Source organism: Aricia agestis, chromosome 1 (genome assembly GCF_905147365.1).
Source record: "Aricia agestis chromosome 1, ilAriAges1.1, whole genome shotgun sequence".
Taxonomy (NCBI): domain Eukaryota; kingdom Metazoa; phylum Arthropoda; class Insecta; order Lepidoptera; family Lycaenidae; genus Aricia; species Aricia agestis.
This window is the reverse complement of record NC_056406.1, coordinates 11575237-11591855: the sequence shown is the minus strand read 5'-3', so window position 1 is coordinate 11591855 and position 16619 is coordinate 11575237. Positions and strand designations below refer to the sequence as shown.

Below are 16619 nucleotides of genomic sequence, written 5' to 3'. Positions count from 1 at the left end.
ATGATATTGTTGATAGGAATTATTCTGCATTATAACTAACGCAAGTTTAAAAAGCATGAAATAAAATTAAATTAAGAAATTTAAAAAACCCCCGCCAAACAACTTTAAAAAGTAATGAAATAATATATTTTACTTACTGACTTTAAGTTTAAATAATTCCTAAGTGTAAAGTGATATTTTAGTCCATAATTGTTGTCAAGGTGTGTCGGGGGACCGCTAATGTAGATGTTTGATTTCACATAACATTATAGTTTAAGGGTCAGTTCACAGCAAACCGAATCGAGACAATCGGTGACATGGCGATACAAAATGCAAAATACACTGTTGGCGGTCCCCCGACATGTCAGGGTTGACAACAATTATGGACTAAAATATCACTTTACACTTAGGAATTATTTAAACTTAAAGTCAGTAAGTAAAATATATTATTTCATTACTTTTTAAAGTTGTTTGGCGGGGGTTTTTTAAATTTTTCATACCTACTTACGTATTATTGGGAGTTTTATTTTAATACAAAGTTGTAACTGAAATAAAATAGAAACCACCGAATATGGTTAGACTCTTGTATTCAATAAGAGCTTGTACAAGCTACCTGTAGATTTAGTAGAAAAATCAATTACATTATACATATAAATAAAAACATTTTTTTCATTAATATGAAAATAAAAATATGATATGTGTAATATGTTAGAACTTAGAGAGCATCAAGTTTGGCATTATTAATTGTAGGAGATATGAATCGTAATTCTTTAAGTTTTTATCACAAACCCTGCCGAATGACTTTAGCGATGGCTATGCCAAATTAGCAATAAATAAAAATGACTTGACTTCAAAATACAAACCTTTTAGTTACCCATGACCGTAGTAATGTATTCAATGACGCGTGGATCGTGCAATATTTTGAGATGTTCAGCGTTGGGCAGCGCTAGGGATTTCACTGGATAGGTCTTCTTGAAGGGTTTCCACCATTTAGTTGGCGGCTTGCGCCAGCGCTCGCAGGCGGTGAGCGAGCGCAGGTTGACTGTACCGTCGCCATCGCCGGTCGCTAACGTCGGAGTGCCGTCCAGCCACGTCCCCGATTTGTACACGAGTCTGCAATACATAGTATAAGTTATTGATGTTATTAATCTTATCATGGACGTTTTATTGCTCTATTGTCTTCCATCTTTGATTTGAAGTGACCCTGAATGCTGTCAATTAATACTTACTTATTAATTTTGTTTTACAAAAGACGGATAAAAATTTACGGAACCTAAATGAAACATTAGAATCGATGTACCATCGAGGAAGTTGATTCCTATGCAATTGACAGACCAACGTTATTTGGTCGAATATGTCAATTCAATGTTAATTGCAAGCAACCAAACCACGTAGCTCCCCGATTTGCATAGGAATCAACTTCTCTGATAGTACATAAAAAGGGCGACGATGGTTTGTGTAAACTGAGTAAATGCGGCTAAGGTAAGGCTTATAAGGCTGACAAAGCCGTCAAAATTATAGGTATAGTGGCTAGTAAAAAGGATATAAAGTGGTATAATAAATTCTATTACATACTAGTGAAAATGTTTGAGTTAGCGGGCCCCTAGACAAGCAATTTTATTGCGCAATATCACGATTCACGTATTGCAGGGGTTCCCAATCTTTTTCAGCCTGCGGCACAGTTGCACGTCAATATCTTGTCACGGCGCCCTACACTACCTAGCTATTAGAAAAAGCTGCATAAATAAACACCTTTAATGATTATATGTCCAGACCCCCCCCCCCCCATTACTATCCATCTTACTTGTGAAAATAATTAAGTATTATTATACTGTGGAGCGTATTACTTTTTTAAATAAAGATATTCAAATTTTGAAAATTACTTTTGATTTCCTAAACACGTTACCTATTGGCTGCTGTGGAACCCTTCATGGGAAAGTTCAACTCGCACTTGGCCGTTTTTACGTTAGGGAAAGCTTTATATACGCCCGTGCAAAACGCAATATACTCACTTCTCAACAGTGGATATGTTGTGTCCGTACAGACAGTGCACCTCGACGCCGGGCGCGCTGAAGTCCTGCGAGTATTGCTGCGTGTCCTTACGCATCTCCCACGCGTTGGGCAGCTCCATGTCACTGCAATAACATTATCATATTATTTTTTTTCCCACCACACACTTGGGCACTATAAAATTACTCCTGCGTAACTCTTTATTAACAGCATAAAATATTCAATTGACCTACTTGAATAATTTTTGGAGGTCATTGATGGTGTAGTTGAATCTGTCTGTTTGCACCAGTATTTCTGAAGGTTTCCAGAAGTTGGGAGAAGGTAGAAGCCAGGCCAGGGATGGGCAGGTTATTTGTTCTGTGCGAAGAGTACTCTGACTTAACATGTAAGAACCCAGATCATCACCTGTAAATCATTGAAACTATTTTATAAATTACGTCTTTTCGTTGAATTGTTTTGTTATGTCTAGTCTCTAGACATCTCATAGAGAGGCTAAATTTTTGTAATTATAGGTCAGCAAACAACAGCCTTCTTCAATTATAAAGTAAACTGAAATTAAAATATTTTATATACATTGAAATGAAAAGTCAATTTCTAAGAATTACAAAATATAACATAAATCATAGTGACTTTGCATTTGTAAAAAACCACAATAAAGCTGTAATAGGGGGATATTAGATTATCATATAATATATTGGATCCGAGATCATTGAGTCAATGATATTGGATAATGTAATATAGACATATGATTCATTTCTTCCTTGATCATAGATTTTTGACATTTGCTGAGAGATTGGATCCAATACGGTCATAGGAATAGGTTTTGCCACTTATTTAATATAAAAAAGAGTTTTTAATTTCTTGTTCGTTAATATGTTTCAAATAATGTAATGTAATTATTTTTCTAATTATATACTTGGATAATCTTGTTGAAATAACAAAAAACAAGCTATATTAAAAATGACGATGGCTTTTGACACATCGAATTCTCTGAGATCTAGTAAACCTGATGTCAATACCTGTCAGCGTTAGCGCTCTCCATTGGCTATTGAAACCACATATGACGTGAAATAGGATCAATGAAATATGATAATGTAATAAGCAGATATGATCATAGAAATGATCCAATATAAATGATAATGTAATACCCCCCTTACAAGAAATGAATAGATTGTAAAACAAGGAAAACCACACTAGGAAAAAAACAACGACGGGCCTCATTAGGACTTCCCTACACTTTTCCTCTAAGAGAAAAATAGCACAGCGAGATAGAAGCATTTACACATAAAAATCATTACTCATACCTATTGCAAACACTTTCAAAGCTTTTACAGCCCCTGCCCATGGGGTAGATAAAGAGATCAGTCTTCTGATATACTGGTCCTTCCAGGACTGCTTCTGAAGTCTCAGGAAATGAAGAGCCATTGAGCCTCCCATACTATGCACCAACAGTGTTACTGATGATTTATTGTTCATGGCATATGTTTCTTCCACCAGCTGTTTTAACTTTACAAAGAACTCTGCATTTTCATCTGAAAAATGTTTCCAAATTAGTTTATTATCAATATCATTATTTTTGAGCAAATATTAAATATATTATAATATTATCATGTCCATAAAATTATTTTTTGGGGATGCCTTTTTCGATTACAACAGTCATAGTAAGTATTAAAAAAACTAACTTGGAGCTTTCCTAAAATCATATGGTGCACCTCTGAGTGAAACATTTCTTTGGTAACCTATTTTGACTAGAGAATCAGCTATGCTATTAAAATAAGCTCCCGTTTTATCATGAGACGGGTCCAGCCATTCCACTGGCTCCGGATTGCCCCAGCCCGGAACTCGGAGTTCTACACCGGGTGGGTTTTTGGTAGTTCTTGTGACATTGTCATATTCCAATCTCAAATTGTCAACCCAGCAGTCAATAACATATGGCACCAACAGCTCCAAGTTTAACCAAATGTTAAAGTAGTCTGCTGAAGTTTTAGAGCATATGTAGTGGACAACAGTTGATTTGTTCAGCTTAGCTTCCAGTTGACTGCCACCATCCCCAGGTACTGTTGAAGAAAGCAGAATGTATTATTACTATATGATTTAAAAGTGTTGTGAAGCAAGCAAGGTTACTGATAAAATTATAATTTATAAATTAGTGTTGAAATAACACTTAAAAGTCTATATTATGTGTAATGTAAATCAAAATTATTATAAACATTGCATTTACAGGCTGCTTCTGCGCTGATGATTTTTAGTATAAACTAATACCGTTTTTATTATAGAGGTGAATGGTCGGGTTAGCACAAAGTTAATTATGTATAATAAGATATTACTATAATGCTGAATTGCAGTTTAGACTTTTCTAGAATGTAGAACAATATCTTTTCTATGCTTACAAAATATTTAAATTAATATGTTACATGCTGATTTGTTTCAAAATTATGATTGTAACTATTATTTTAATAAGCGTAAGAAAGTTTTTATAACACAATAATATGAAATGAAACCTAAAAAGTGTATTTCAATACTTACTAAAAATAACTGGCGAAAGTCCTAGCGTATGTTTCACTAGTAATATAAACGTAAACACAGTTTTTAAATACTGCATACTAAACTTTTTTTTCACCAAAGTTGATAATAAAGTAATGCACTATAAGTAATTTAATTTAAAAGTAAAAATATTACGAAATGCAGACGAGGACACAACTACAAGGCACGCTCTTTATAACCACAACATCAAATTGATTATGAGAGCCATTAAAATTTAAATGTAGAGGACAGTAGTAAATAAATTATACGCAATTATACGCAAAACAGACGATTATAAACTATTTTTGCTGTTTGTTTTGATTTTCGTCCGATTGATTTTTGAAATTTGACACGACTTTCGTGATGTGACAAGTTGAAGTACCGTACTCTGGGGCCCAGTGTTGCCAGAGCTGTATGTTCGAAAGTTACTTAATGTCATGCGAAAAGTAACATTTTGAGGGGAAAAGTACCATTTCGTATTACTTATATAATATTTTAAATGCCGTTATCCAGAATGCACGAAAACATACTATACATATAGAGATATAGAGATGAAGTGATTTTTTGGATTCCGTATAATTATTTTATTATTAAAATTATTTATATACCTATTAAAATGAAAATATAATAACATAAGCTCTCATACAAAAAAACATAATTTTTGGCCTATTTTTGCTCTATCACGGTACGGAACCCTTTATGAGCGAGCCAGACTCGTGGGCGGGGGGGGCGCTGCTGATAAAGGAGAACTGTCAAAAATTTGTTTTTGTATGATGGCAGCGTTAGTTGCTTTTTTCGCCACGTTCATTCAAAGCATTGTCAGCTGTAACGACAAAACTCAATAAAACTAATGGCGGCTCTCGACATAGGCGAACGCGTTGACCAACGCGTCTGCAGACGCGTTGGCAGTGCGCTTGCAACGGCGTTTGTGAGTAATCCACACATAGGAAGGTCGTTCAGTATGCTTTGGATCGCGCCAATGTGCGGACGGGTTCAAAATGGATGTTGAGTCGCTAACAGCTGCAGCTGTATATTTATTCACAGCTTATAATTACTTTGTAAATGTGGACAAGAAAAAGTTATAAAGGGTATTCTCGAAATAAATAAATAAAAGGCGAGAAAACGTAACAAACAATAAAATAAACTCACTTTTACATAATATTTTATAATATTAAAATAATATAAGTAATTATTTTATTACCTACTTATTATTTATTTAATTATTACATATAAAAATTATTACATATTATTATAATTATCAAAACCTATAACTCCGGGCGAACTGATCGCGCGGCCTATGTGTGGATGGAGCACGAAGCTTGCGACAAATGTCCTTTGATCTTTGCCGACATTTCCAACCCGCGCGGCAAGCTCGCAGATGCGTCGGCCAACGTCTAAATACCTACGGTAAAGGCGCGAATGCCCGTTCTACACATTGGGCCAACGCGTCTGCCAACGCGTCGGCCAACGCGTTCGCCTATGTCGAGAGCCGCCATAAGTGTGTTTCGTTTTCGCATTTTTGGTTTCAAACATCTTTTTTTTTCAATTACCAAAAGTAACGTAAAAGTAACATCTGTAGTCATGTCACATGAATGTAACATGCAAGGGTCTAAAGTAACGTAAAATGTTACAAAAGTAACATTCTGGCAACGCTGCTGGGGCCTTACTCCCGAAACTGATATCGATTTCGATTTTCGATTTCAACGGTTTTTGACACTTTAGACATCTAAAATAGCGCACGATCGTGCTGCGGATCGATTTGAAACTAATCGACCACAATGGGGTCTCTGTGAAGTTGACGACTGACGTGAGTTTAGGGATGTGCGAATGTGTCATTTGTCAACTCGAGTTACCGACTCGATTTCTAGTCGAGTAGTGTTAACTTCAAGTTGACTTGAGTGAATCTGCAGCATCAGTACAAAAAACTGTGACCAAAAACCGTCATATTGTGTAATTCGTAACAAATTGTAAAGCTTTTCTAATTCCTTCTTTCCTTTCTTCCTTTTCAGAAAGGACAATGATAAATGATAATTGTCCATGGGTTTGAAAATATTTTTACCGGGACTTGAGATAGGGTACCTACTTCCCAATTTTCATCTAAATCGGTTTAATGATTTTAATAGACATACAGACAGATACATAGTAGGTACGGTACTTATGGCTTTATGGGGTGGGTGTTCATTACGGTTATATTTGAGCTTATGAAGCTAGTGCGCAATGCGCATGTTTCTCAAAAGTCAACCACAATGAGTCTTGGTTAAAAACCTTATAACCTAGAATTACTTAGCTTAAAATAGTTTTATTTACCTTAAATTATATTATCATAGATTTAATATTTTACAATTATTATTCATATCGTCACAGTTTTATTGTAAGTAGAAAAAATTATAAAATGTTAGGCTTAAAATATCACAAAGGAATAAAAAGAAGCGTTTTTCGCTCTCTTATTCCAAATTGAGATGTTTCTGCAGGTAGGTAAAATGGAAAAGTTTGACGTTTTTTAATAAATGTGCTAATAAAAAAATAATCTTCAAGTAGTAAAAATGCCACTCAACATGTTATTCTTAGCAATTATTGTAAGATTAATAAAAGTTCCTTTTTTTGTTTTAGGGTCGTGTTATAATTGTTTGGTTGTCTTGGCTTATTGGAGGAGTTTGCGGGGTTGTAATTCTTTTGATAATTATTTGCTACTGCCGCCTAATGCCGCGCCACCAGAAATCATTCGGTAAAATAAATAATATTATTGTTAATGTGATATTAAATTAGCGACGTGGTATGTAATTATCTCGCTCATAGTTACGTCAAAGAAACCATTATTTTTTATCAAACTTGATATCAATAATAAGTAGATAGTTATTAATAACAAACACAAATGGTAATTATAGATAACAATATTATGACGACTTAATAGTTAATATGACCACGAATATGACAAATTTTCTCGTATTATACTTAATACTTATTTTATAACATTTAAATTAGTTAGGTTCCTTATTAAACCACGAAAATTGGGTTATTTGAGCTTATCTTATTACAATGTTTCAGATGAACAATATCTTAAGGAAAGCTATACTATTAAGGAAGGACATGGGTATACTAACCAAGAAAGTTATAGGTCATCTAAACATACAGAGGTACAAGTACAATTTTCTTTATATTCAAATTTACAGTCTTTAAAATAGCAGAGTTTTACCTACCAATAAAACTCTTATTATGTCCGGAACCTTATTCAAGGCCTTTAAACAAAATTGAGATGGTAGTCTTCCGTTTCCTGCCGTAATATTGATCGTTGTAGTTCCTTTCCGGTCTTTTTGGCGCCAAGATGGCGCTACGATGGCGGTAAGATGGCGGTTTCCGGTGTTCACCAGGGGAGGCGCGCGCGCGTTCTTCCTCATTGCAGTCTCAAATTTTTTAGCACCAGGCAGACCTTACTGTAAGGCCTTGAATAAGGTTCCGGACATAATAAGAGTTTTATTGGTAGGTAAAACTCTGCTATTATGTCCTATCACCGTTATTCAAGGCCTTTAAACAAAATTGAGATATTGTTTGTTGTCGCCTGGTGAACAAGACGCCAATGTGAAGAATCAAAATGATTATGAGACACGAGTTTGTTATATTATATTTTTAAATGATTTACTTAGTATTTTAAGTTGTGCATGGTTTTAATAATTACAATTTGTTCAAAACCTTAGGTTCGATAAATAATCTAATAATTTATAATAACTTCTATTATTGATCATATTATTACATTAAAGTACATATTTTAAATTTTAACAAAACTAGTAACGGGTTCAAAAAGATTAGTTAAGAATTACTGGTAAAAGAAATCGGCTTATAAGCTACTTCTTTTGTATAGTATTTTTAAGAGGCAACGGAGACCGTACGCTTCCCGGAGTTGCCTCGATACCGGCTTCTTTTAAAATCAACTTAACCCATCCAGAAATTGCTGTTCTAGAAGCAGCTTTTGATACCCCCGAGCTGATACAAATAAATTGTTGATGCCGGCTTCTTTCCGTCTATCGCTACCTAGAACAACTAATTTTAGTACGGGATCAAGATTTGGATTTTCACTGTTCGAAAAGAATTTCCAACCTGATAGATTGTGGGATTCTGAATCGGTTTTAGAACCGTACATTGGTCAGAAAGTCACAGTATCACTTTCATTATCATCTACAACACTGCCCTGTGACACGCACACGCTTAATAAAGTCAAGTCGTGCACTTTAGGATCCGAGTATAAATATTATAATAATAGTAAAATGGCGCATCGCCTGAAAACTGCAAATAAATTTTCACAATTTACGTTACTCGTAGATACATTAATGGCACAAACTGTACTCGGCTTATTACATTTTTGAACATTATTTGTTGAAAATATGGTGTTCAAATTTTTCTTTTCCAAAACATGAGAGGCAAGACTTGCACTATTATATTTTGTACTGCAAAGTGTAGAAACAATTGACTTGTGAACTAGGATTGTTTTGCTAGATTATGTTTTAAATGTAAATCAGCTAAAAAGTGCACTAATTGGGACACCGAGGAGTTAGTAGGCTGGACCCCCAAAACTTTGCACCAATTTAACTATCTTATCCAAATCTCCATCGTCAGGTTTTGTACTCGTGGAGGAGAAAAGGCCGTTGATAGATAAGTACAGAAAGTTCGACTCCATGTCCCGAACCGTGAACGGCGGTGACTCGAGACTTTAGATCCACTTTCCATAAAGTCTGGGGCCACAAGAACACGCCTTTCGCACGATTGAGATGCATCAATACTCTGGGCAACAAATTCGGAGGTGGGAATACCCAAGCCAGACTGAAGGTCTATTCCCATGAAAACGCGTTGTGTCTACGTCCTTTGATCCCTCTGGTCTAAGCTGACATACTACACGTGAGCTCGGGTTGATGCAAATAAATCGATCTCGGGCATGCCCCACTTCCGAAAGATGATGTCGGGTCACCGCAGGGGCTAGATGCCATTCGGGGAGAAAAGATTTTCTCGACAATCGATCTGCTGTATTGTTGTACCGGCCTGGAATGTGACGCGGTATAATATATCGAATGGATCTAAAATGTAAAAAAATAATAATAATAATTATAAGTCAGATTCATTAGAGAATTTGATTTGTTCCCCCTTTCATTTCTTAAGTATGCCACTACAGATTTGTTATCGCACTGCAGAAGCAGAGACGACTTACTTAGCGTAGGACCGTATTCGCGTAAACATTTTAAAATTATTAACATTTCTTTTTTAATTTTAATGAAGATTTTCTTCATCATTAGGCCAATCTCACGTTAAAAATACATCATTTAAATCCGCTCCCCAACCAGAGTCGGAAGCGTCCGTAGTTAGATTTGGGGAGGTGAAGTCGAGAAGACTTTTTACAATTAGCTAACCACCATTCTAATTCAATAGCGTGAAAAGGTAGAGACCGCTTTTCATAGGGGCTACATCCAAGTACACTGTTGCAATGGGTCAAAAGACTTCGATAATTTAAGCGACCTTGTGGAAATGCTAGTCGAGCGAAATTTAGACGACCGACAATGCTCTATATTTCTCTGAGAGTTGCTTTTCTAGAACTTAACTTCTGAACTTTTGAACCTGGAATGGATTTTCGATTGTTCCATGTGTCCCAAAAAAGACCTAAATATTCTAAAGCCTTTTGTGGCTGAAGTATGGGATTTAATCTTATTAATTACAACCTTACCTAGCTTGAGCATCGCATCAAGCTCGTGTGATACAAGTCTGTTCTAATATTTTCGTTTTATCCTGGCATGCAATTACGAAATTGTGTAAGAAAGCAACTATACGCATACCTTGTTCTAGTAGTAATTCTGCTGTCCAATTTGTCAGGGACGCGAAAACTTTGGGGGCAGTGGCCAGCCCAAATGGCAAACAGGTCATTTGTAAGAGTTGACCTCTGTACATTAACCTCAAACAACGATGGTGTAGAGACACCGGTGTGTGATAATAATAAGCATGCGTTAGGTCTATCTTTACTAACCATTAGCCAATCGTTGGGCTGCAGAAATTCTGGTATTCAATGCGTAGCTATCAGTTGAAATTTGCTTATCTTTAGAAACTCGTTCAATCTTTTTTAAATTGAAAATAGGGCGCATAATTACTTCGCTTTTTGGGGTTAAAACATTTTTGATAAAAAACTCGGAGTTTCGCGGGCATATTCTAAAATTTTGTGCTTATTCCTTAAGCAAAGTTTGAATAACCTGATCCATTTCTGGGGACGAAGCTATCGTCCGTGAATTAACGTGACTATAAGAGTCGAGGACGGTTTTCGTAAAAATTGAATTTTATAACCGGTTATTATTTAAAAAAAAAGGGAAGAAGGAGCACCCCACATTTTCCCAAACATGGTTAATAGCCTCCCCTCTCGAAACTCCTGTTGAAAGTCAAAATTTTCTGGCACCTCTTCCTCTGCCTCTCGGGGCATTGGATTGATTAAAAGACTTATTCGTATTTCGTGCCCAGGGCCTGTTGTCTTGGAGGAAGAGACGTTGTTGGCTTATATGAGGACCGAAAAAACCCCTCATTACATTGGCATAGGAGCCAAAATTATAATTAAATACATAGGGGTGGAAAGGTCGAACCGCCTGTGCTTGAGAATATGCATAACTTTGATTATTACGTATAGCCAAACGGTGCTTGGAAGCGACCCGTTTGTTTGTAATAACTGGGGCCTGATTGCGCAGCCAGAATTACAGTGGGGTCCTCACATTGCTAATCTAGCAGGTAGGCTCAGTTCTGCAGCATATGCAGTCAGAAAAATTAGAGAAATTTCTGACGAAGACACGGCACGATTAGTATATTTTAGTTATTTTCATAGTAGGATGTCATATGGAATCCTTTTATGGGGAAACGCTGCCGACATTAATACAATATTTGTGCTGCAGAAGCGAGCCATACGTTCTATTTATAAAATGTCTGCTTTAGAATCTCTGAGAGATAAATTTAAAGAAATTGGTATTCTAACTGTTGCTTCTCAATACATTTTGGATAATGTAATATATGTTAGAAAAAATATAAATAAATTTAAAGTTAAAAGTGACATTCACTGTAGAAATACTAGAAATAAGCACAAGCTGGACATGCCAGTGATCAGACTTAGTAAAGTCAGTAAATCTTTTAAAGGTCAATGTATACGCCTTTACAATAAAATCCCAGAAAACGTTCAAAATCTTTCCATTAATAAATTTAAAAAAGTAGTCAAAGAGCGTTTGTGTGCCAAAGCTTATTATAAGGTCAATGATTTCATAGAAGATGGCACATCTTGGGAGTAGGATGGCTTCTTGCATAGGCTACTTCTACATTATTATATTATGACTTACAATTATGTATGTTGACATTGTATATAATATTAAGTTACAAAATTGTAAACTTTATTTTAAAAGAATAATTTTTCTCTCACTTTTTTGGTAAAAAGTGGAACCCGTGCGAGTTTCTTACGCCGGTTCTTCTCGCCGGGGTAGTTCCCGAACCGGTGGTAGGCATCAGGTAGACATTCTGAAAAAAATTGATTCAAATTTACTCAGAAATAAAACATTTTTTATTTTTTTTTATTTTTATTTTAGAGCACCTGAAGCAGACCGCCTCTCTTGCGCAGAGAAGGCTGGCTTTTTTATTCTTTATATTATTATCAAATAAATGAAAATTTTATTGAAGTACACCTCCATTATTTTTAATAAAATCGGACAACAGCGGGGCTAAAATGGTCGCTTTGGAGAGTCATATTATGAATCTTATGGTCACTCTGCTTGCAATTCATGTCTAGTAATTCGTATTTCATATTCGTCAGTTTCACAAATGAAATGAAATAAAATGAAATGTGACCATTTTAGCCTGGCTGCTCTTTATTAAATAGAATATATTCGTATTTTGGAGGAATTTTTAAATTTCAAAAACTATTCCTTTACTAGAGATTTATGAAAAATTCCTGACGTTCAATAATATCAGCATCCCTAACGCAAAATAATTGTAAACAGTCCAAAGATCAAATATCTTTAATTTTTGTCAAAGATTTGTTGTTTTGTTCAAAGATCTTTAATTTTGGATAATAACGATATTTTACTATCTTTAATCCATTGTAATAAATCAGAAAAACCCTTTTTAACGCATTATTTTGCATTATTAATGAACTCGTAATAGCACCAAATCACTCGTATTCAAATTAAAATTATTTGCTTTCTCAAATTGCCCAGGGCTTTTCAATTCTTCGTTAATTGTTAACCTCCAATTATTATTCGACAAAACCAGGCCGGGCGTTATAAGTTTTTTGAATATCCGATTAACGGATATTTGACCAATTGTCAGAGTTAGATAAAGTGTTGCAAGCTACGTTGCAAGTAAATAATTGAGTGTCTAAATGCTCCGCAGAGGCATTCTGAATAGACGGTTCTTTGAGGTTGGTCGTCAAATCAAAATTAAAATTAGTTCGACGTATTAGAAACAGCGTCATGATCAATATTTTCGTAGGTGTTATCTAAAACGTTACTAGCACAATTTTCCTACGCAATCGTATCCAAAGGTGGATAGATACAAGCTAAGAAATTTTGGATCTGACTGACCTGCTTGACAAGGTTTTGCAATACCTCGTCATCCCATTTTCTCTTCCGTTGTACGACTGGTTCTTCATCTGACGATGACGATGTAGAAGAAACACACTCGCAAACACTTTTATCAACATTATATTTCAACAATTTAATGTTAAAATTTAAATTAAAAAATTTCGAAACCACAAACGATCTAGAATAAATTATTAACTATTTAAGAAAAATAATATTATAGTTATTAGCAATGAAACAAAATTTCTTATAATTTTAATAACTTTAACGAACGCTAACAGCGTTATACGTCTTTACGGCACAAAACTCAAGACGCCAATGAGGAAGAACGCGCGCGCGCCTCCCCTGGTGAACACCGGAAACCGCCATCTTACCGCCATCGTAGCGCCATCTTGGCCCCAAAAAGACCGGAAAGGAACTACAACGATCAATATTACGGCAGGAAACGGAAGACTACCATCTCAATTTTGTTTAAAGGCCTTGAATAACGGTGATAGGACATAATCTACCATTTTCAGAACTTAGAAGTTTAAAATTTCAGTCGTAATAAGTCCATACTCCGTTGCTTAATACTTATTACTTATTCTTTGTTTAAAATTATAGGTGCAAGTTCAAAGGCACACGAGGCCAGCAAGTTACGCAGGCGACGCCGAGTGTCGTCGATCGCGAGAGAGCAGTCGCCCGCCGTCACACTGCTACGTCAACAGAGTCCCTGATGCTCCACCACCGCAGTATGCATCCAGTGGGAGTAAGTCAAAATATCGATATTAATAAAACGATGTGTCACATCACTATACAAAATTAGGTGAAATGTGGGAAAAAAATGTTTTAAATATTTAAAATTGGAATACTCTTTGGGGTTAAAATTGAAACATAAATTATTTTAAAACTTTTTCGCTATTTGCAAAACATTAAAATTAATAATTATACAGTATTAATAAAAATTGTTGTTTGTTTGTGTTTCACTTCTTACAATATACTTTTCCGTAGTGCTAGATGACATCGAAGGAGCTGCAAGTATCGACGCACTGAAGACTCGCTCACTTCCAGCCTTCCTGAGACCTAAACCACGGCCGTTGTCTACTGAGGACGACCTTCATCAGCTTTATGCAAAGGTGATTTCTAAATATTACGTAATTTATCATCAAAATTCAAAAGTAATAATTTCAAATTAGCAAAAAATTTCGTAGCAGTGGAGCTACGAGAAGGCTACGCCACCGTAGACGCTGTAGCCGCAGTCTATTGCAGTCTACGACAGCGTAGCAAAGGCCAGAGGTTATTTTTTATGTGAAATGGTTTTGACTTATATTTTACTATCTTTTACAGATTATAAATGATTGTAAATAAAATATGTTTTGGCGGGTGGTCCACTACAGAGTCAGCATCTGTTTTGCACCCAAGACCCAAAACACTCTTATACTATACAATTAGCGTGTACTTGTGAGTGATTTAATAATTGAAATTTGTAACTGACATCCAAGGAAGGATTATTAAGTATATTCAACTAGCTGTGATGTTAGTTGTAAAAAAGAATTATTTGCCTTTTCCAGGTAAATCTGAGTAAAAAATACAAGAACAGAATGCGAAGCGAGCACGCGGCCATTATAGCTCTGAGCAAATCCCACAGCCAGTTCTTCGACGCCGATGCCGTAATTGTCTACGACCAACGCACAGCGCTATAAGTACCCTTTATGCCTCTCCGCGTTGGCCCATGATTGACTATGACTGACCATAGACGGACCGCATGTTGCAGTCGGGACCGACTAGGACTGCTTTAGAGCGTTCGCGTTGGTACTTGGTACTGATCTCTCAAGAACTGCTCGAGCGGTCGGACACTGCAGATCACCGTGCGGCAACCGCATCTTGCAGTCGGTTCTTGACTGCAAGATGCGGCCGGCCATAGACGTTCATGGCCGGCCTAATAGAAACGATTACGAACGTGTTCCTAGCAGATTCCCAATCATGGTTAAACATCTTGACCCAACATAGAGGCCTTTAGGTAACACAGGATCAATCCTAGGTCTTCTAGAAAAATATAAATCGACAAGCAGTATTAGGTATCCATACGAATACTACCATATCAATCCATAAGGGGAAATGAAAGCACACAGCATATTATATTCCAAAGCAAGATCAGGCTTGTGCAAAGTGTCCCAGATACCTCTATATTATATAGCTTCGATTGTATTAAGGTAGCTAACACATGATAGTAATCGCTAGCTTCTCTCATTTTGTCGGTAGAAGGGATGATAACTTTTTTACGCACACGAGGAAAATAATTGCAAAGCAGCTGACCGCCAGAAAAAGCCACTGAAATTGTGGAAAATTGGTTAAGATTGTGATTGTTGACAATGTGATATAATTTGTTAACGAAAATGTGGCCTAATGTAACGTTTTTATAAAACGGGTAAGTGCAGACGCGTACCAAGTGTTTTAGAAACAACTAGGTAGATAATCGAATTTTAGACTAAAGCTAGCAAATATCATTAAATACGTAGTGTTTTATATGGAATTGTAATACAGATTTTTGATGTTTGAATTAGTGGTTACGAAATTATCGAAGTTTTTATAACTGCTCAAATTTCAAAAACACAATATTTAGAATCGTGTGTGTTGGAAATACTTTTTGGAAATATAAGAAAACACGCAAAATCGTTGTAAAATTTTTAAATGACTTGTTTGGTACCTATTTAAGCAGCTATCTATTCGTTTAAAGTTTAAACCTTAAGATCTCTTGTAATAACATTTTAATGTTATAACTGGCATTGTTTATGAAAAGGAAGTGCCACCGATCAAAATAGTCACGACCTTTTGCAAAAAAACAAGAATAAAGCTCGGACTGGTATTTTAATTCGTGATATTGTACACGATAATATTATAATATAGGGTGTGCTGTCTAAAGTGTGATAGAAACTTAAATTATGAATGTACTCGATTGAATATTTTTAGTACATGTTTATGTATGTTCCCTTGTTGTCTATTTAAAGTATTAAATAATAATTACCAGTATATTTCACGTCCTTAAGTAGCTACTTAAGGACGTACGGTACGGTACTACAGCTGTAGTACCTAGGATAATGTCTACATAGTCGAAACGTACTATCCGAGAAATCGATTCACAAAGCAATTCACAAGGTGGACCTATATTGTAATGGTGGGAATATGTCAATCCTAGCCGACAGACCACGGTTATTTTTAGGGTTAGCGTACCCAAAGGGTAAAAACGGGACCCTATTACTAAGACTTCAATGTCTGTCTGTCTGTCTGTCTGTCTGTGTGTCTCCAGGCTGTAACTCAAGAACGGCTATAGCTAGATTTCTAAAATTTTTATAGATTGTGTATATCTGCTGCCGCCTCAGGTTGCCGCTATAACTACAAATACTAATTAAACAAAATAAAATTAATATTTAAGGGTGGCTCCCATACAACAAACGTGATTTTTTTGCTATTTTTTGCTCGATATCAATAACCGCAACACATAGGGTCTTGAAATATTCACGAAATACTCAATTATATTTGTACTTTGATAATCAA

The 16619-nt window shown here is 35.7% G+C and overlaps 2 protein-coding genes across 2 annotated transcripts; one reads left to right on the top strand and one right to left on the bottom strand.

Annotated features, from left to right (window-relative positions):
• Positions 1 to 472: 472 nt before the first annotated feature.
• On the bottom strand, positions 473 to 4881 carry LOC121739978 (phospholipase A2 group XV-like). Its single transcript, XM_042132648.1, has 6 exons — positions 4516 to 4881; positions 3672 to 4046; positions 3294 to 3521; positions 2223 to 2394; positions 1992 to 2114; positions 473 to 1092 (listed from the first exon to the last, which is right to left on the bottom strand). Exons 1-6 carry the CDS (start codon positions 4589 to 4591, stop codon positions 846 to 848), a joined length of 1221 nt encoding a protein of 406 aa, XP_041988582.1. The 5' UTR covers positions 4592 to 4881; the 3' UTR covers positions 473 to 845.
• A 2033-nt stretch (positions 4882 to 6914) lies between these two features.
• On the top strand, positions 6915 to 16107 carry LOC121739997. The gene is made up of 6 exons (XM_042132668.1): positions 6915 to 6983; positions 7123 to 7237; positions 7558 to 7646; positions 13689 to 13833; positions 14076 to 14200; positions 14636 to 16107. The coding sequence occupies exons 1-6, from the start codon at positions 6972 to 6974 to the stop codon at positions 14765 to 14767; spliced, it is 618 nt and encodes a 205-aa protein (XP_041988602.1). The 5' UTR covers positions 6915 to 6971; the 3' UTR covers positions 14768 to 16107.
• Positions 16108 to 16619: the final 512 nt, after the last annotated feature.